At 37.5% G+C, this 20,659-nt stretch overlaps 1 protein-coding gene across 1 annotated transcript; it reads left to right on the top strand.

The window, feature by feature from the left end:
* Positions 1–4,688: 4,688 nt before the first annotated feature.
* On the top strand, positions 4,689–19,443 carry LOC121391143 (LHFPL tetraspan subfamily member 2a protein-like). The gene is made up of 2 exons (XM_041522871.1): positions 4,689–6,169; positions 18,926–19,443. Exons 1-2 carry the CDS (start codon positions 5,800–5,802, stop codon positions 19,138–19,140), a joined length of 585 nt encoding a protein of 194 aa, XP_041378805.1. The 5' UTR covers positions 4,689–5,799; the 3' UTR covers positions 19,141–19,443.
* The last annotated feature ends 1,216 nt before the right edge of the window (positions 19,444–20,659 follow it).

The raw sequence follows: 20,659 nt of genomic DNA, 5'->3' as shown, positions 1-20,659 counted from the left end.
TAATTGCAGTTGTCCATTTTATTGACTAATTATTTCACTGCTTGCGATTAGCAATACGTTTTCTGCTAGCCTACAAGAACGTTGTTACATCGTTTAATTGCTGTATTATGAAGAACACGTGCTCGTTAATACGTTTCTCTTAACAAGCACTCGAGAAAAACCAATGTAATTTCAATATCTTTTTCCAATAATTATTTTTATTTATTTATTTACTTATTTATTTATAATTTAATGTGTGTGTGTGTGTGTGTGTGTGTGTGTGTGGTAAATGTGGTGGTAGTTATGGTATTGTGGTAGTAATTATGGTGATAGTGGTAGTAGTACTGTTGGTAACAGTATATGAGTAGTTGTAGTTGTTGTTGTTGTAAACGTAGTTAGTTGTAGTAGAAGAAGTAGTAGTACTAGTAGCAGCAATAGTAGTATGAGTAGTATTAGTTGTCGTTGTATAAGTAGTTAGTAGTAGTAGTAGTACTAGTAGTATTAGTTGTATAAGTAGTTAGTAGTAGTGGCAGTAGTAGTAGTAGTAGTAGTAGAAGAAATACTTAGTAGTAGTGGCAGTAGTAGGAGTAGTAGTAGTGGCAGTAGTAGTAGTACATTTGTAGTAGTAGTAGTAGAAGAAGTACTTAGTAGTAGTGGCAGTAGTAGGAGTAGTAGTAGTAGTAGTTATAGTAGTAGTGGCAGTAGTAGTAGTAGTTGTTGTTGTTGTTGTAGTAGTGGTGGTAGTAGTGGCAGTAGTAGTAGTAGTACATTTGTAGTAGTAGTAGTAGAAGAAGAAATACTTAGTAGTAGTGGCAGTAGTAGGAGTAGTAGTAGTAGTGGCAGTAGTAGTAGTAATTGTTGTTGTAGTAGAGGTGGTAGTAGTAGTAGTAGTAGTAGTAGTGGCAGTAGTAGTAGTAGTAGTTGTTGTTGTTGTAGTAGTGGTGGTAGTAGTAGTAGTAGCAGTAGTAGTAGTAGTAGTGGCAGTAGTAGTAGTAGTAGCAGCAGTAGTAGTAGTAGTAGTAGTAGTGGTAGTAGTAGTAGTGGCAGTAGTAGTAGTGGCAGTAGTAGTAGCAGTAGTAGTAGTAATAGTGGCAGTAGTAGTAGTAGCAGTAGTAGTAGTAGTAGTAGTGGCAGTAGTAGTAGTAGTAGTAGTAGTATTAGTGGCAGTAGTAGTAGTAGCAATAGTAGTAGTAGTAGTAGTAGTAGTGTGTAGTAGTAGTGGCAGTAGTAGTGGCAGTAGTAGTGGCAGTAGTAGTAGTAGTAGTAGTAGTGGCAGTAGTAGTAGTAGTGGCAGTAGAAGCAGTAGATGTAGTAGTAGTAGTAGTGGCAGTAGTAGTGGCAGTAGTAGTGGCAGTAGTAGTAGTAGTGGCAGTAGTAGTAGTATTTGTAGTAGTAGTGGCAGTAGTAATAGTGGCAGTACTAGTGGCAGTAGTAGTAGTAGTAGTAGTAGTAGTAGTAGTAGTAGTAGTAGTAGTAGTAGTAGTAGTAGTTGTTGTTGTAGTTGTTGTTGTTGTTGTAGTTGTTGTTGCTGTTGTTGTGGTGGTGGTGGTAGTAGTAATAGTAGCAGTAGTAGTAGCAGTAGTAGTAGTAGTGGCAGTAGTAGTAGTAGTAGTAGTAGTAGTAGTAGTAGTAGTAGTAGTAGTAGTAGTAGTGGTAGTAGTAGTAGTAGTAGTAGTAGTAGTAGTAGTAGTAGTAGTAGTTGTAGTAGTAGTAGTAGTAGTAGTAGTAGTAGTAGTGGCAGTAGTAGTAGTAGTAGTAGTAGTAGTAGTGGCAGTAGTAGTAGTAGTGGCAGTAGTAGTAGTAGTAGTAGTAGTAGTAGTAGTAGTAGTGGCAGTAGTAGTAGTAGTAGTAGTAGTAGTAGTGGCAGTAGTAGTAGTAGTAGTTGTAGTAGTAGTGGCAGTAGTAGTGGCAGTAGTAGTAGTGGCAGTAGTAGTAATAATGTAAGGAGGAAGACGTGCTTGGTTCTACAGCTTCAGCTACTGTTACTGAAGCGATGTTGAAAAGAAAATCAGTCAGTATTGTTCAAAATTAAAATAGTCTATTGTTAACATGTACAAAATTTTCACAAGTTCAAAAAACAAACTAAATCACAGATACTATTTTATAAAAACAAAACAAAACACTAACAAAAGGATCACAGATAATGTGCATCTGGGGTGTATTTTCGTTGAGTAAATTAATACGTATTTCAATATTTACATGGCACCATTTTATTATTCCTCTGGCACCAAAGCTGTTTTCAATACAACACCGTGCCCCCAAAACAGTTCTTTTCCTTGCCATAAAGCAACATCTTCACCTAGGAAGTACGGTCTGTAGCCTCTTTGGGAGAGGTTAATTACATATAATTAGTTGGCCGTCAAACGTTGTCAAATCGCGATACTTAATAGGTTTGCGCTCCTCCCCGTACACAGCTGGCATTACCAGATGGTCTTGGCGTTGAATCGAACGTCTGGGAAATATTTAGGTGCCAACCAGGGATCGAGTTTCCTAGTAAATCTTAATCTGCTGTATGGTCCAGTGAACTAACAGGTTGAACTGTCAGGTTGATGACTGCAATTGTCTTTTCAGTGTTCACAGTGGAACTGTTTAAAATATATAAGCATGGAACCAGCTTCCTTTGCTTTTCCTTACTACCGAAATTATGAGAGAGAGAGAGAGAGAGAGAGAGAGAGAGAGAGAGAGAGAGAGAGAGAGAGAGAGAGAGAGAGAGAGAGAGAGAGAGAGAGAGAGAGAGAGAGAGATTGTTTGTACATTAGTGTTGGGAAAAAAAATCCATTAAAGTCCTAAATGCTACAATTGTGGTTCTAGTCACAAAATTGTAAAACAAAAAATATCTTCAGAAAAACGTGCTTGAACCATTCATTTCTTCCCAGGTCTATACTCTCACCCACTCACACCCCTACTTACCTCCACTAAAAACACTGCGAATATGTATATATTTGCTGAAACTAAATCTAGAATTCAGAGAAAAAAACTACATTTTTGCATACACAAACACACACGTGTCTTGCCAGATATAGAATGATTTAAACAAAAATGAAGAGCAATGTAATTATAATAGTGCATGATCTGCAAGATAATTATAATAGTGCATGATCTGCAAGATAATTATAATGGTGCATGATCTGCAAGATAATTATAATGGTGCATGATCTGCAAGAGAACTACAATAGCACATGAATAACGAACAGCTGATCATGTTAAACTTATCTCAGTTGTTAATGCTGATGGCGGATCTTTTTTAATATCACCTATACGTTTGTTGTACTCTGGGGTTTTATTATAGCACTTACAGCTAACTGCGTATAGCTCCCAGCAAATATAATTAGAAAGGATACCCTCTGCCCCACTCCATGGGCTACTCGTTTCGATTAGGTCAGGTCAGGCCAGGTTAGGTCATAGGGTTTAACGTGCACATTTAGAAACAAGCTGTTGTAGCGCACGCCTGCCATGGGCGCAGGTGTCGACTTAGGCCAGCTTCTTCGTCAAGGACAGGGAAGCGGTTGGGGCAAGGAATCTTTTATATGCATCATCCCACAGACAGAACAATTCATACCATGGCCTTAGGTAAGCCATTTTCTGAAGCACTGGCTGGAACAAAAAATAGCCCAATGTTCACTGTTAACTTAACGGTACATCCTTCCAGTAAAGCTCTCGCTTGATGAGCGGACGATCTGGGATCGATCCCTGTCGGTGCGGCCATTGGGCCATTTCTTGTTCCAGTTTCTTGCACCACGAATCGTATATATCAAAGGTCGTCATATGTGCTATCCTCGTCCGTGGGATGGTGCACACTTAAAAAATTCCTTTGTACAAATAGGAAAATTTAATTAGGTTTTATCTCTATGGCCAGATGTAAAAACATTACCAAATGTTTGACATCCATTAGCCGATGCAATATTGATCGTTGCCGATCTCAGCGAAGTGGGTAAACAGAAACGAAAACAATAAAAATAAGTTATTAAAAATATAAAAATGCACTGAATGATAATAAGCTATAGAAACAGCGACAGTTAGGACTACTATTTAACTTACACACACGTATTGTGAAATGTATCGTTAGACTACCTAAACACCGGACTAGTACGCCTTTTTAGATTACAACGTCCATACTGCACCCTGTCAAATTGAGTATTATGCCAAGTATGTTATAGCCCCATAGGTAATTTCATAGTATATTAGTATTCACCGTGCCTGCTATATTTAGCTCAATAAGCTATTACAACGCTGCCTTTAATAGAAGAGTTCCCAAATTCAAAAATAAAAATTGCCGAGCGGGTTGACACGGATTTCGCTCCCCGTGGTTCATTTAAATCGTTTTGGGTGATACAATAACGAGGGTTTATGTTCCAAATGAATGCAGTTTTCATTTATAATTAATTTTTAGAGAAATAAGGGCGTGTAAATCCATGATAATGTACCTTTAAACCACAAAAACTAAAAGAAAAGTTGTATGATATAAATTGTACATCTAACTTTTCACACTACATTTTTAACTGTATCTGTACATTTTATTCACAAGCCATATGTGAAACTAATCTAAACCTTTTCATATACTAACAGCGACCAACGCTTCATAATGAATCGCTCGTCAATTTGAGCAACTCGTGAATAATGAGCCGAGAGGCGCCGAGCAAGTCTTGTGAAGTCTTCGCAGGTTTTGCAATTACATGTATATACGTCTAAGACAGCGGTGCGGGGCTTTAGGCAGTCTTCGGCGAACTCGTGTGCATTCGGAACTCTATGGAATTCGTACCACGGTTTCATACAGCAACAGTTGCCGCAATGCCGAAAGCTATGCGAAAACTGTAGCAAACAATTTCAAATGGGGACGAATCCTATATGTGAAACGTCTGGCATCTTTTGAAGGTTGACATTGACAAAGTTGTGCGTTGTTTGTGACTGTTTCTCTCTTTTGTGAAGGAAAAAACGAAGGATGTTGAAGATTTACAGCCGACTGATTATTATTTTATTTATTACGCTCCTCTGGAACATCGATTTTTCTTACAGAAATAATAAACAAGTATAATAAACCAGTGAGTTGAAGTGAATGAAGTATTGCATCTTAGTGACACTTTCTTGTTACAAACAAGGTGGTAAAGATGGAAAAGATCTTTTTATACACGTCTTGAATCTGTTTTCAATGACAATACAAACTCTCAAGTGTTTTACTGGATTTCGACTTACTAGCTCTGTGACATGACATGTTTGTTAAATTAAAGTTGTTTTGATGGATGTAGTTTCATTTAACAAACAGAAGATATAATTTCGTGGGTCTGTGTTTGTTAAATTAAAGTTGTTTTGATGGATGTGATTTCGTTTAACAAAACAGAACATACAGTTTTGTGGGTCTATGTTTGTTAAATTAAAGTTGTTTTAATGGATGCGATTTCATTTGACAAAACAGAACATACCGTTCCGTGGGTCTATGTTTGTTAAATTAAAGTTGTTTTAATGGATGCGATTTCATTTGACAAAACAGAACATACAGTTTCGTAGGTCTATGTTTGTTAAATTAAAGTTGTTTTAATGGATGTGATTTCATTTGACAAAACAGAACATACAGTTTCGTGGGTCTATGTTTGTTAAATTGAAGTTATTTTAATGGATGTGATTTCATTTGACAAAACAGAACATACAGTTTCGTAGGTCTATGTTTGTTAAATTAAAGTTGTTTTAATGGATGTGGTTTCATTATGACAAAACAGAACACGCAGCTTAGTACCTCTATGTTTTAAACACCTGAAATATACAAAACGATTGTTTCTCAAAACACCTAATTCCAAAAAGGATCTCGGATCATGCCCGATATCACCAATGGTTTCGCCGATTTTAGTTCTGTGGACCGTGCTGTCTGTGCTCGTGGCTGGCTCGTGCAGCTTCACGTTCTTGCAGCCATTTTGGATCATCCATCTGGACTACACGCACTCGTTCGGGATGGTCAGCTACTGCTACATGGACTCCCTGTACGAGAACTATAAAGACGTGTGCACGGCGTACGGCGGCTACTACCACCTGGGTAACATTCCGTCCGGGGCGTGGCAGGCGGCGTGCGTGCTGTACGGCACGGGGTGCGTGCTGCTGTGTCTGTCGGCCGTGCTGGCGCTGTACGACCTCGGCTTGGTCAGAGAGTCCCTCAGCAACAGGAGGCTGTCCCTGGTGGCCGGGTACATACAGGCGGTGGGAGGTAGGTCAGCCACGTATGGCTTGTCACATAGATAATACACACTTAATGCCTCTAATCTTAATTATTATGTAGCGTAAAACTAATTTCTGCTGATTCACTTTGGTTATCTGTTCAGAAAAGTAACTAATTTTAACCATCTCGAACTCATTGCTGGTTTGTAAATATACTAAGACAAAACAAGGTTTTATTAATTTTGTAAATTTGCATACATTGAAGAAAACTTGTGACTTTCAAAGTGAAATGAAACACTGGAATTTAACTGATGCGTCTTTGGTCGGTATAAATAATGGGATTTCCAATACAAAATGAAATGCGTAACTACCACGTCATTGGAGGTCCATGCATAATGCAGTAGTACCGAATTGCTGAACTGTTTTGTCTGTATAAGATCGCCTGATTACAGGGTATAATATGACTAACACCCGCTCTTAACTCACAAAACCAAAACGTTTCACTGGCATTATCATGAGGTTCTGTTTCATCAAATTATTAAAGGGACATTCCTGAGTTTGCTGCAATTTTTAAGATGTTATTGACTGACCGACACATTTTAATGATTGAAATTACATATCAAATATATTTTTCTGCATAAAATATTAGTGGCTGTATATTAAACGTGTTTCTGGTTGTTCTAATATTTGTACTAGGTTAAATTTCATTTTATGTCATAAAATAAAAATTTTGTACGTACGAAATTATTTGACGAGAAAATCCAGTTTGGGCTTCTTACAAATATTCAGAGGACCAGAAACAGACTAAATATACAGACACTGATATTCTAAACAAGAAAATATATTTAATATGTAAGTTTAATCGTAGAAATATTTAATTAGTAGGAAACATCTTATAATGCAGAAAACTCGGGAATGTCCCTTTAAGTTCCTATAAAGTGTTGATGCCTCCGCTTACAACCTACATGTATTACTGTTGTTGCTTTTTTTCTTTCACAGTAAGCCCAATGTTAAACACGGGCAGTATATATTTTAAGTTATTTACATCTTACTATTTCTTTTTAAACATTTATAATAACGTTTTAAAATATATTTTTGAGCCCCAAAACATTCCCACTATTTGTAGTCAATAAAATAACCATAACGATGTGTTAATAACAGAAAATAATTATTGTCACTCTCTCTCCTTCTCCCCCCTCCCTCCCTCCCCCCCTCTCTCTCTCTCTCTCTCTCTCTCTCTCTCTCTCTCTCTCTCTCTCTCTCTCTCTCTCTCTCTCTCTCTCTCTCTCTCTCTCTCTCGCAAATTAAAAGATTTTGAATAACGTGATTTTTGTTCGATTATTTAACAAGGCTGGTATGTACATTCATCTACTTAGAAAAAGAAGCTTGTATTGGTATTTAATCAAATTAGTTGTTTTCACAGCAAAAGAAAACCTATAATAGTTATGTGATTGGAAATAATAAAATTATGTGTAGGCAATCTTTAAACACTAACGTATCTTTACTCTTAATTGGAACTGTTTGAAAGCATATCACAGAGATGCACTTTGATCTGATTTCTTTTGGCGACGTAAAGCCGATCCTATAAAGTTAGAAAACTCTAATTATAATCTTTATTGCTTTCTCTGTCTAGCGTCTTTCCGTTGTTAGTAATATCCATTTCAGTGGATTCTCTCGTATCAATACGGTTAATCAGTTTATTCAAGAAGAATTCGACAGTTTCCGCCATTCTGGTCTGATCTACATCTTAGGAGTCAGTGCGGTTATACCTGTGTCTAGCTCACTCTGAAAACTAATCTAAGATTAATTTATTCACACGTGTTTCATGTGTTTGTAGTGGTTCTGATGGTTTATTAACAAAAATAGTTTTAAGTTTTCTGAAACAATATGGTTTGGGTTTTTTGTCCCCCCCCCCCCCCCCCCCCCCCCTAACACACTAAAACACCCTTTTTGTTTTCTTGTTGTTGTTGGTTAGTTGGTTTGTTGGGGGCATGTTAGGGTTGTTTTTTAATCGTGTGTGTGTGTGTGTGTGTGTGTGTGTGTGTGTGTGTGTGTGTGTGTGTGTGCTTTCGTTGGGTGAATTTTTTGTTGTTTGTTGTTTTGTTGTTTGTTTTTGTTTTAGTTTTTTTGCTTCTTGTTTTTTGTTTGTTTTTTGTTTAGAGTTGTTGTTGTTGTTGTTTGAACGGGGAAGCTTTGTGACTTTCAAGACAGCAAAACAGCCAGGTAGAACATCTCGAGTGTTAGTTACTGCGAAGCCCTCAACAGCTAGTAATAAAACTAAACAGAAACAGAACCACATGGTTCCACATTAACAGGTCCTGGTAACTAGCGTCTGATGAAACTAGTTTCGGAGTCTGTAAAAGATAGAGAAAAAAAAGTTTTAATCGTACAACGCAAAGCATTTCACCTACTTCACTGATTAAAAAACTTCAATATTTCCAAAGTGGTCGCCTGTTTTACTGTTAAAGCTATAAAACAGAAGATATAGAGGTTATTGCATGGTGTTTTCTTCCATTACGACTTTTATGTCAACGAGTGATGAGTGAAAATATGGTTTTTACACATCACTCGTTGATATAAAAATCGTAATCGAAAAAAACACTATGAAATAGTTTATTTAGTATATACCTTTTTTGTACTTTTTAACACCGCCTCATCTCTCTATTAGAAAAGGAAACAACAACAACAACAAAAACTAGATTAAAAACACATGGTGCCTTGGTATGTTTATGCAATTATTTTGGTGAAACGGAGGGGAACTTTTGCAGAAAATTTACTTGATCATGGACTTTATAAAAGAAACCGGCCTCGGTGGTGTCGTGGTTAGGCCATCGGTCAACAGGCTGGTAGGTACTGGGTTCGGATCCCAGTCGAGGCATGGGATTTTTAATCCAGATACCGACTCCAAACCCTGAGTGAGAGCTCCGCAAGGCTCAATGGGTAGGTGTAAACCACTTGCACCGACCAGTGATCCATAACTGATTCAACAAAGGCCATGGTTTGTGCTATCCTGCCTGTGGGAAGCGCAAATAAAAGATCCCTTGCTGCTAATCGGAAAGAGTAGCCCTTGAAGTGGCGACAGCGGGTTTCCTCTCAAAATATGTGTGGTCCTTAACCATATGTCTGACGCCATATAACTTTAAATAAAATGTGTTGAGTACGTCGTTAAATAAAACATTTCTTTCCTTATAAAAGAAATTCCAGTCAGCATTAGCCTCTGTTTAATAACTGCTGTGTAAATGTGCCTGGCAAAGAGATCGTCCAAAACCTGAATCGAAGCACTTAAAGGGACATACCCTAGTTTCAACCCGTGAAAAATAACACTACGTTTAGTTAATCTACAAACCTGTAACACATTTGTATACAGTTACAACTGAGTGAAACATGAGTCTGTGACTTTGAAATGGTGAAATACCCTCCAAAAATAGACTAAAACTCGATTCCATAACTGTTACTTCTCAGACGCAAGTTCGTTTTTAAAAATATGAGAAATGCATTTTGTGATATTAAAAGCACCAGGATGACCAAAAACACTTCGAATGTACGGAAATTGATAATCTAAACCATAAAATATAAGTAAAATATGATTTCAGTTATCAAAAAACGGCTATAAAGTCAAAAATATGTCTTAGTGTTTAAAAACTTGGGTATGTCTCTTTAAAGGCAATACAGGACATTGTGTCACCCTCGTTTGCCTTCACACACAATCAGTTTCAGTTATATCACCGTTATTGCACTTCATATCCAATTGTGATAGGTACAGGGTTTTTTTAAAATTACCGGTACTGTTTTTTTTCAAATTACCGGTACTGTTTTTTTTTAAATTACCGGTACTGTTTTTTTTCAAATACCATCAGATGCACTGGTAATCATGAAACTAAACAATTACAATTTCTACATTCGCCTCATTAATTAAACCGTAAAAATGTACAAGGGACGTACCTGTAGTATGTTTCATATAAGAAAACTTCCAGCAATAAAAATGTGAATATTCTTAACTGCAGTGAAAATATGACTTTTACAGTAAAAATCGTGACTTTTCACAGAATATCACTTTTATGGTTTGTGTGAATATATACATTCCATGTCAATGTATGTAATAAATAATAAATCATCATAATTGATGCACAGCACGTTTGCAATAGCCAAATAACAAAATTACATCCCATTGCATTATTTACCTAACAACTGAAAAACATTAAATTCATATTGCTTCTCTAAACACCATAACTACAATAGCAATACAGGTATTAGATCATTTTGAAGAATATGATATCCTTGGACACTTTGGTAGCTCAGTGGAGATGGTCGTTTAAGCACGTTTAACTTTAGTCTTGGATTTAGCAAATGTAGTTATCTATTTATAGTCCGTCCCATCTTCCTACATTTTGTTTATTCTTTTTTTTTTTTTTGTAAATAATTTCAGTTTTGTTTGACGTAAAAATAAAAGTAAAAGTGTTTTGGAAATAGCAAAAATATATTATTTTGGTGTGCAATAGGCGCAGAAAAAAAGGCGTTCCCCGTGGGACGGACTATTAATTAAGGCAAAACATATTTGATTCTTGTACCAAACAATGCCAACCCATCTCTTTTTGTTTCAACTTATGTTTCGTGCTTATATCCAATTAAAGTTCAAGCACGCTGTCCTGGGCACACACCTCGGCTATGAGGGCTGTCTGTCTAAGGCAGTGGGTTAGTTGTTAATTGTTAGTGGTTAGTTACACAAGAGGGTGTAGTGGCCGTACACCTACCCATTGAGTCGTTAAAACTCGCTCTGGGTGGGAGCCGGTACCAGGCTGCGAACCAAGTAGGCTACCTACCAGCTTTACGTCCGATGGCTTAACCACAACGCCACCGAGGCCGGGAGCCAAAACATCAACCTGTTCCCTGAATATTTTGGCATAACTAGTACTTGGTGTTTTTCCCTCCAGTTTTCAATTTCCTGCTAGAGCAAATTTATTACTGACTGAAACCAGGTAATACGGTTGAGAAGAACGTATATGTGTTAGTATTTCGTTTAGGGTTCTATTTTCATTACGCTTTATGAGACGGTGAAAAACCTAAAACCCATTCTCGCTCTTTGTCGAGTAATTGGATTTGGCCGATCAATTCCACCAAAGAATAGAGTTGGCCTATGATGGCAACAGGCAACTTCATCACTCGTGGTCGTCTGGTCGTAAACGAAGTCCGGGCACTACGTGTGAGGCTCATTACTGGCTTGTAAAGTCATTTACAATAGCGGCAAGCATGCCTCGTGTCTTCAGCAAATGGGACGTAAAACAGAAGTCGACTTTAAATTATGCCCTCGGTAGCAATTTGGAATTAGTTTGTTCCGGTATATTTTAATGATATATATATAAGGTGGGTGCGCAAACTACCACGGTGGAATTTACGAGATAATATATTCTGTGTAACAATATTATTCGTCTGATAATACTAGAAAGCTATATATATATATATATATTTTTTTTTTTTTATTCAGTTTGTTTCGCAAAGAGTCTTTTCATAAATGTCGAGAAAAACTACTTTTTTTATTGTTCTAATACTTCTTTGTAATTGTTCAAATAATTATTTGCAATCGTTATTAGTCCCATATAAGTCAAAACGGAGGGGACTACAGGTTTTGCCGCCGTCCTTCTGTCTGTCTGTCTGTATAGTCTAGGGAGTTATGTTCATTTTTTGAAGGTTGCATTTTTTTTTGCTCAAGTTAATAAAATTTTGGTCATATGTTCCCATGAAACTAGAAATCCATTGGTAGCATTTTTTCTGACCACTATCATGTCAGCCATCTTGAAATTCAAAAGGGCCGTCATTTTCATATAATTTCTTTATATATCTCCACTCCCATTTAACATAGAAACATATTTTTGGGGACTATTTAAACATATTATGTTAATGAATTAAAACATTTGTTTTATTATTCATCTCACATGGCAACCATCTTGAAATTCAAAATGGACGTCATTCAATTATATTTTTTCTCTATCTTTACTCCCATTAAACACAGAAAAATAATTTTGGTGTCAGTTTACACCTATGAGCTCAGATGATTATTTTGTAAAAAGGAAAATTGTTGTCTGGTCTTGTCAGCCATCTTGATATTCAATATGGCCGCCACTTTAATATATATATTTTCAAATATGTCAATTCATGGTTAATGGAGAAGCACAATTTTGTTGTCTAGATGTATATTTCAGTGGTCAATGAATCCAATTTTTTAGATTTATAGTCATCCAATTATGGCAAACATCTTAAACTTCAAAATGGCAGTCATATGGAAATTCAAAATGGCCACCAAGGTAATCATTTGGGGAGTACTTTTTTCTCCTAGTCTACATACAAATGCAACTTTTGTTTTCATTAGTACATTTTTAGGTCAAATAATTATAATATTGCAATACTAATGACAAACTAATGAAATAAAGGAACATACCAACTGTAAATTGTAATGCATAATGGCCTACTAGGCATCTACTTCATCTGTAATAGTATGCACATTGCAGCATGCCTCCTCAGTTTCATATTTGCAATGCTCTGTACATTGCAGGTTGTGTCGCTTACACTAAATTACAGTACATCTATCATCTTACTGACACCACAATTACATCTGATCAGTTCTACCACATATTCTGGTGCAGCTTACACCTCCAACAGCAGTCACAAATATACCCCCCCCCCCCCCCCTTGACCCAACCAAGTTTGCTTGGATCAAGAATGTCCAGATGTAGCATGGCATCTTGAGCTCAAAAATGTGCTCTTTGGGTATGCTGTTTTCATACCCCAGAGGTAGGTGGCAATGTTTCCACACTTTGGTTTGGTGATGGTTTCTTGAACTTTTCATCTTAGAGTAGCTGCATCAGTTGTACAAATGACTCTTATGCTTGGTTCCATGCAGTAATATCTTCACATTTTTCACTGACCTCTTTCTATGGTTCATCACCGATTCTAACCTGACTTTGGTGTTACTTATATATGGAGCTTTAGTGAATAAATTGAATTCTCTTTATTGATGTCCACCATCACCAATTGCCCTGTTGTGTCATATTCAGTTACAGCATGAACATCTGGTAATCCGAGCCTATATCTAGATACAGTTCATTATACAATGTTTGCAGGTTGATCTGGTTGTGATTTACATATAATTATTTGTGTATCCTAATGGTAATAAAACCCTGATTGCCTGGCCCGATTACTTCACAAGTATGAGGAATCATGTGTCATTGTCACATCATGGCCTGCAATAGTTTTCGATATCGTAGCGCTCAGATAGCTTCGAAAATCTGTAGCTTGGTTAGTGGAAATATCTGATGTCATCTTTCATAAATATTATTGTGTTAAAAAATAAATCTTACACCCATGTAACCATCTAATAGTGAATCAAAACATGCAGGAAATGCTTCTGTTCACCGACAAGATATATAGCAGATTAGAAGTGAATTTCTGCACCAGACACAGACTTAGTTCTTATCCTGAGTAGTAGTAGTTTATTTACTTTCAAACCATGTGGCTCATGAGAAGATCACACACACACTGATCCCATTAATTATCGGTACAGACATAAGTCGCAACCAGATCAACATGCAACTAATTGATGATGAAGTGGGTTCAGAAAGAAAACCAACAGTACCAGGGTTGCATGTAGTGACTGGATGTGACACAACAGGACAAATCTATGGTACCGATATATGCAAACAAATGCTATTGAATGTATTCGGGAAAGCTCCACTGGCTATATCTGAAGCTCTTAGCCAGCTTGAAATTACTCATGAATCATACAAAGAGGTCAGTACTCCATGGTACTAAGCTATTCTATTCTGAGAGGATAGAAGTTCAAGACACCATCACCAAACCAAAGTGTGGAAACGCTGCCAAATATCAAATAACAGCTTACCCAAAGAGCATATCTCCAAGCAAATATCCTAGCTTAGGATTCCATGCTACATCCAGTGATCTAGACCCATGGTTGGACCAAGGAGGATATATTTGTAAATGTGGTTGTAGGTGCAACTGCACCAGAGGCTGTGATAGAACTGATAAGATGCAACTGTGATTTCAGTAAGTGTTCAGGTAGATGAACCTGTAAGAAATACAACCTGCAATGTACAGAACTCTACAAGTGGTGATGGTTACTGTAATACACATGACATTACAGACGAAGTAGATGCCTAATCAGTGGTCACAATGGAAAATAATTAATTTTAGTCAATTTTCAGATACATGTACATTAATTAGGATATTTCTTTAGAAATTATTAAAAAGTGGCTAATTTAAACAAAATTCATTTAGCCAGATACTAAATGGGTGAGCCCTGGTAATGTGTCATTGTGAATTACAGTTTACAATTTGTCTGTTCCTCTATTTCATTAGTTTAAAATCTAGAACATGAAAGTCATTAGTAATGCAATATTTTAATTATTTCACATAAAATGTATGTGGACTAGGATAAAATGATAAAATTGGTGGCCATTTTTAAATCTCCATATGACTGCCATTTTGAATTTTAACATGGTTCCATGACTGGAGGATGGTTATAAAAATAATTGTACTTCTGCCTTAACCAGAAGTTATGATGTAAGAAAAATACATTAAAATGGTGGCCATTTTGAATTTCAAGATGGCTGCCACGATTGGATGACTATAAAAATGTCATCAATAAATCCATGGCTACATAAATGTACATATTGTGTTTTTATGTTAACCGAGAGCTGAGATATATAGAAAAACATATTAAAATGGTGGCCATTTTGAATTTCAAGATGGGCGCTTAGGTCAGACAACAAATTTTGTTTTCACAACTTCATTCACTGAGCTCATAAATGTAAACAGATACCTAAATTGTTGTTGTGAGTCAACTGTGAGTAAACATATATATAAGAATAGTTAATTGGCGGCCATTTTGCATTTCAAGATGGCTGTCATGCCCAAATGACTAAATAAAATTGTTATCAGCGAGTTCATTGCCCTCATAAATATAGACACAAGAGTTGTGTTTCTATGTTAACTGGGAGTCAAAATATATGTAAAGTATCCCAAAATTATGGCCATTTTGAATTTCAAGATGGCCGCCATGATCAAATGACTGAAAAAAATGCTACCAATGGATTTCTAATTCTGGATAGTCTTAAGAATAAAAAGAAATACATTTTACTGACTTGGGCAAAATAATAAGCAAATTTACTTAACTGCCTGGACTGGTATGTATGTATGTATGTATTGTATAGTTTTCCGGCCTTTTTTCACAATGCTTCAAGATATTAGGTCTCACAACACAGATGTCATTTGCCATTGAAACCCATGTAAATTGCCTAACTTCAAATGAAAATTGACAATAGATCGAGTTCTCGTTGGCACTAACAATATACACCACTGCTAACATACATTATATAAGCATTTATTTTCACTCCAGTATTGAGAACATTTCCATCTCAGTTTTTTGCTATATGACCACATCTGGCTATAGTACCGGTCCGAACAGGTGGTTCATTAACCGATTCACTCTGGCTGTCTCTTGCGTTATACACCCATGTCTCAAAAGGTCAATGCACAATATTACAAAATAACGTGGGCATAATAGTCAGAAGTCTTACCATTAAACATACATATTGATTTAATTCTTCACCATTTCCTAGAAGTGAATATGTGAACCATAACGTGTCACAATCAGGAACTATAGTGGAAGTCAACTGTGTAATGAGACCTTAAGCTGAAATTTGGTATGTAGCTTTATCGTGTACTGTTACAGATCAAGTTTGACTTTCTATTCATGGCGATTTACTAATGTTTCACAGAATTATGGCCCTTGTACTTATGAGATACGAAATTGTTTTGGGCTCGGTGTCCCAGTTTCAAATTCCTCCCGTATTCAAGTTACTCCCCGGTAATTTGAACCTAGTTTCAGATTACCGGGGGGTTGTTTGAACCTAGTTTCAGATTACCGGGGGTTGTTTGAACCTAGGTTCAGATTACCCCCGGGGTAGTTTGAACCTAGTTTCAAGCTACCCCCCTTAGTTTCAAACGACCCCCGGGGGTAGCCTGAAACGGGGGGGGGGGGGGGGGGGGGGGGGTAACTTGCACATATATGGTAGTTTCAAATTACCCCAAGTTTCGGATTAACCCATTTAATATCTCAAACTAGACGGCGATTCATGAACGTGTTGTGAATTAGACTAATTTTACATAGTGATATTTCCTGGGGAGAAAAACGGTGAGTGACTGAATCATTGTTTAACGTCCGTGTATATACACAAACGACGTGATGTCGACGCAGGAAGGGGCTATACGTAAAATATAATAGGACAGACATATTATGTGTTCTATTATTTACGTATTAACTATTAACAGTTTATATCTGAACTTAGGTAGTAGTATACAAGAAATAGAGAATATTTGCTTAAACATAAATTCTGATATCTACTCTATCTAGGTTTCCATACTTTTTATGCAAAATATGTGTTCGTGTAATATGAATTTTCATATTTTATAGGAATACTTAATATATACATCAACGTTTCGATGTAAAAAATATACCCTATTTGTGAAAATTTACTGGTTGTTGGGTGGGGGTAATTTGAAACCGGGGGGTAACCTGAATCGGGGACATGTAATGCTTTAGCAGTACTCTCAGAGAATGCTTGTTAAATTTAAAGTATCATTTTGTGTTTCCTTAACATCTAAAAATGTGAATATGCTAATATCATTCATTCATCATTCATCAACTCAATCATTTAGTCAAACGTTTGGGTTACTTATAAATTTTTTTAATACGACTACATAACGAATAAAACCGGCCTCAGTGGCGATGTGGTTAAGCCATCGGACTACAGGCTGGTAGGTACAGGGTTCGCAGCCCGGTAGCGGCTCCAACCCAGAGCGAGTTCTTAAGGGCTCAATGGGTAGGTATAAGGCCACTACACCTTCTTCTCTCTCTCTCTCTCACTAACCACTAACCAACTAACAACTAACCCACTGTCCTGGATAGACAGTTCAGATAACTGAGGTGTGTGCCCAGGACAGCGTGCTTGAATCTTAATTGGATATAAGCACGGGAATAAGTTGAACTGAAATAACGAATAAACACTTGAAAGAATACAGCCTACATTCACACGCACACAACCTGCACCGTTCAGCTGGTATTAGTCAGGTGCCTTATAATCATTTGACCAAATGACTAGTTTGGCAGATCGACAAAAAGATGAAGACTTCTTAAGACTCGCCTTGTCTCTCCCTATCACCAAGATAAGATCAACCAGTACAGGTGTTTCCATATACACAGGGCCGGACCTAGCTTAAGGAACAGTTTATGAGCACACACGCGCGCGCACGCACGCACACACACACACACACACACACACTTAAAATGTTTTTGTTTGTTTTTTCAACTTATTTTGGTGATTATATCCAATTAAGGTTCCAGTACGCTGTCCTGGGCACACATCTCAGCAATCTGGGCTGTCTGTTTAGTGACAAAGAAGAGGATGCAGTGGTCTTACACCTACCCATTGAATCGACAAAACTCGCTCTGGGTGGGGGTCGGTACCGGGCTGCGAACCAGCTACCTACCAGCCTTATGTCCGATGGCTTAACCACGACACCACCGACAGGCCGTTAACTGATTTGCAACCTTGCCATTCCAATAGAGTGAAATAATTTTTGTCTGAGAAACTTGATAGTATGTTTTCTTTGTGTCCCTTTTTAGAAGGAAGTTTACCATGTGCTCATCCAACTTGCCTTGGTATTCCAAGTCTTGTTATTGAACCGAACGCAACAGTTGCCTTGCGACACTCCAAACACACACCCCGTACCACCCCCACCCTCACCCCGTTATCCATAATCAAAACCGTATTTGTGCACAATTCGACCCCTGGTTACGCCAATGTGATTATGCAAATTGTGTCTCCCAAAATATAAATAGATTATTCTCAAATTGTACAAATCACCGAATGTGCTAGGGTTAAATCGCTAAATAAGAGAGCTGTAATGGCCGAGACTTGATGTAATTTAAAGTTAAGATATTCACCATGAGACAGACGGTTTCCACCCAGAGCCATGCGGCACCGGAGGGTTTGACGCCGCCAACGAACGGATTGGATTGGCAAACGTTCAGCCTATTCACGTTTATTTAACCTGCTGTTTTAAATCTGTGAGCTAAAGATGAGGAAAACGTGGTTTCCTCCTAGAATCTTAAAATATGTTGTATAGAGGTATATGGAGAGAGAGAGAGCGAATGCTCCCACCGAAAGACAGAAACTTAAAGGAATCTTTTATATGCATTTTTTTCAACAGATAGAACAGTACCCCCCCCCCCCCTCTATCTCCCTACCTCTCTCTACCACCTCTCTCTCTCCTCTCTCTCTCTCTCTCTCTCTCTCTCTCTCTCTCTCTCTCTCTCTCTCTCTCTCTCTCTCTCTCTCATCACACACACACATTTGTCGAAATTATCATGTGTTGAACACAAAATAACCATAGTTTAAAATGTGCTGAGTAGTAAAGGTGCCGTTGAACAAATAATTCCTTCCCTGCCTCCATGACTAACATATGTAATATACTCAGCACAGTTAATTGGGGGTCAATAGATATTGTTTGGTGTCCACGTTATAGCATATTCTTAAACGGTAATTTAGAACCAACCTGTAACTAATACTTCAAAAATCCACGGGTACATTTTACTAAAACAATTATTAAAAAATCGTCTGTTATCAAAACTTGCGAAAATAATATGACAAAAGCAAAGTGCAATTAATTGTGTTGAGTAAACATGTATATACATTAATAAATATTTAAATGCATTTATTCTGTTTCGTTTCAGTGCTCACAATGATCGCAGGACTTTTGGTTTTCCCGCTGGGATCCGGGTCAACATTTTTCCGCCATTACTGTGGAGACCATGCTTCGGCGTTCAACGCGGGACACTGTTTGATTGGCTGGAGCTATATGCTAGGAATTATGGGAACTGCTATTTCAATGTTCTGTCCCTTCTTATCACAATTCACAGACATGAAAGCAAGTGAAATATTTTCTTAACCCTCAATAATTTAATAATATATATAAAAAAAAAAAAAAAATGTTTAACTTGTAAAATGAATGTTGTACACACATCTGAAGACGTAAATTATGTTTATATGTGTCATTCTGTGCTTATATGGATACTGGCTACCAGCGAGTGCGCAATGACAGTGGAGGAACAGTACGACTTCAGAGAAATACGTTTTTTTTTTTAATTTAAGAAATGATATCTAGATAGTACTATGTGAACAAATGTTTCTAATTATTGTTGAATGTAATATTTCTGTACATTTTGCTAATGATAAAAATAATTTTAAGCGTTGTAAATATTTGTTGTGACGTATTATTGTGCTAGTTAACCTGTGCAGTTAAAACGACATTGGAACAGAAAAACCAGATCAGGATTTCGTTCAGTGGTAGAGCGCCCATCTGATGCAGTTAAAGTTAAAGTTTGTTTTGTTTTACCAACACCACTAGAGCACATTGATTTATTAATCATCAGCTATTGGATGTCAAACATTTGATAACTCACATTTGATAACTCACGTAGTCATAAGAGGAAACCCGCTACATTTTTCCTAATGCATCAAGGGATCTTTTATATGCACTTTCCTACAGACAGGAAAGCACATACCACGACCTTGGACCTTGCACTGGTTAGAAAGAGAGAGAGAAAAAACCCAATCAGTTGAATGGAGCCGCCGAGATAGTTCGATCCTGTGACGCAAGAACCCCAGGAAAGCGCTCAGTCGACTGAGTTAAATCCCGCCCTTTGGCGTATTAACGTTAGAGCACAATCATCGGCTATTGGATGTCAAACATTTCTTAATTCTGACAAATAATCTCAGTGGAAACTCGCTACCTTTTTTCCATTAGAAGCAAGGGATCTTTTATATGCATTTACCCACAGACAGAACAGCATATACCACGGCCTTAGAAATACCAGTCGTCGAGCACTGATTGGCATGGGGGAAAGCAACCAGAGAAGATGTCCATCGCAGACGTTCGACCCTACGATCCAAGAGCCTCAGGCGAGTCGTCTACCGACTGAGTTGGATCCCAACAAGACCTAGGATTGAACCCACAAGACCTAGGATTGAACCCACAAGGCCTAGGATTGAACCCACAAGGCATAGAATTGAACCCACAAGACAATTCAGTCGGTGACCTACATTTGGCAGCATCAAAGGTTATGGTATATGCTGTCCGGTCTAACGACTAGTGGATATTAAAAATCTCTTTCTGGTAGTGGGAAGGAGTTGCCTATGTGACACAGCAGTACTGAGATCCCGTTAACAAGTCCTTTTCCAACCAAACAACCCCACACTAGCTTACCAGTAAGAATAGCTGTTGTCCATAATGTCAGAACATTTAGTAGTTAGTTATCTTTTATTATACAAGAATAATGGTGGATTGTGGTGTTCATTCATTCCAACTTACTTTTGTGCTTATATCCAATTAAGGTTCAAGCACGCTGCCCTGGGCACACACCTCAGCTATCTGGGCTGTTTGTCCAGGACAGTGTGTTAGTTGTTAG

This window comes from Gigantopelta aegis, chromosome 3 (assembly GCF_016097555.1).
Source record: "Gigantopelta aegis isolate Gae_Host chromosome 3, Gae_host_genome, whole genome shotgun sequence".
Lineage (NCBI taxonomy): Eukaryota > Metazoa > Mollusca > Gastropoda > Neomphalida > Peltospiridae > Gigantopelta > Gigantopelta aegis.
This window is presented reverse-complemented; position numbering and strand designations above follow the sequence as displayed.

Coding starts and splice junctions, on each gene's coding strand:
- LOC121391143 (XM_041522871.1), top strand. CDS start 5,800: ATGGTTTCGCCGATTTTAGTTCTGTGGACCGTGCTGTCTGTGCTCGTG. Junction 6,170..18,925: donor GTACATACAGGCGGTGGGAG/GTAGGTCAGCCA, acceptor GTTTCGTTTCAG/TGCTCACAATGATCGCAGGA.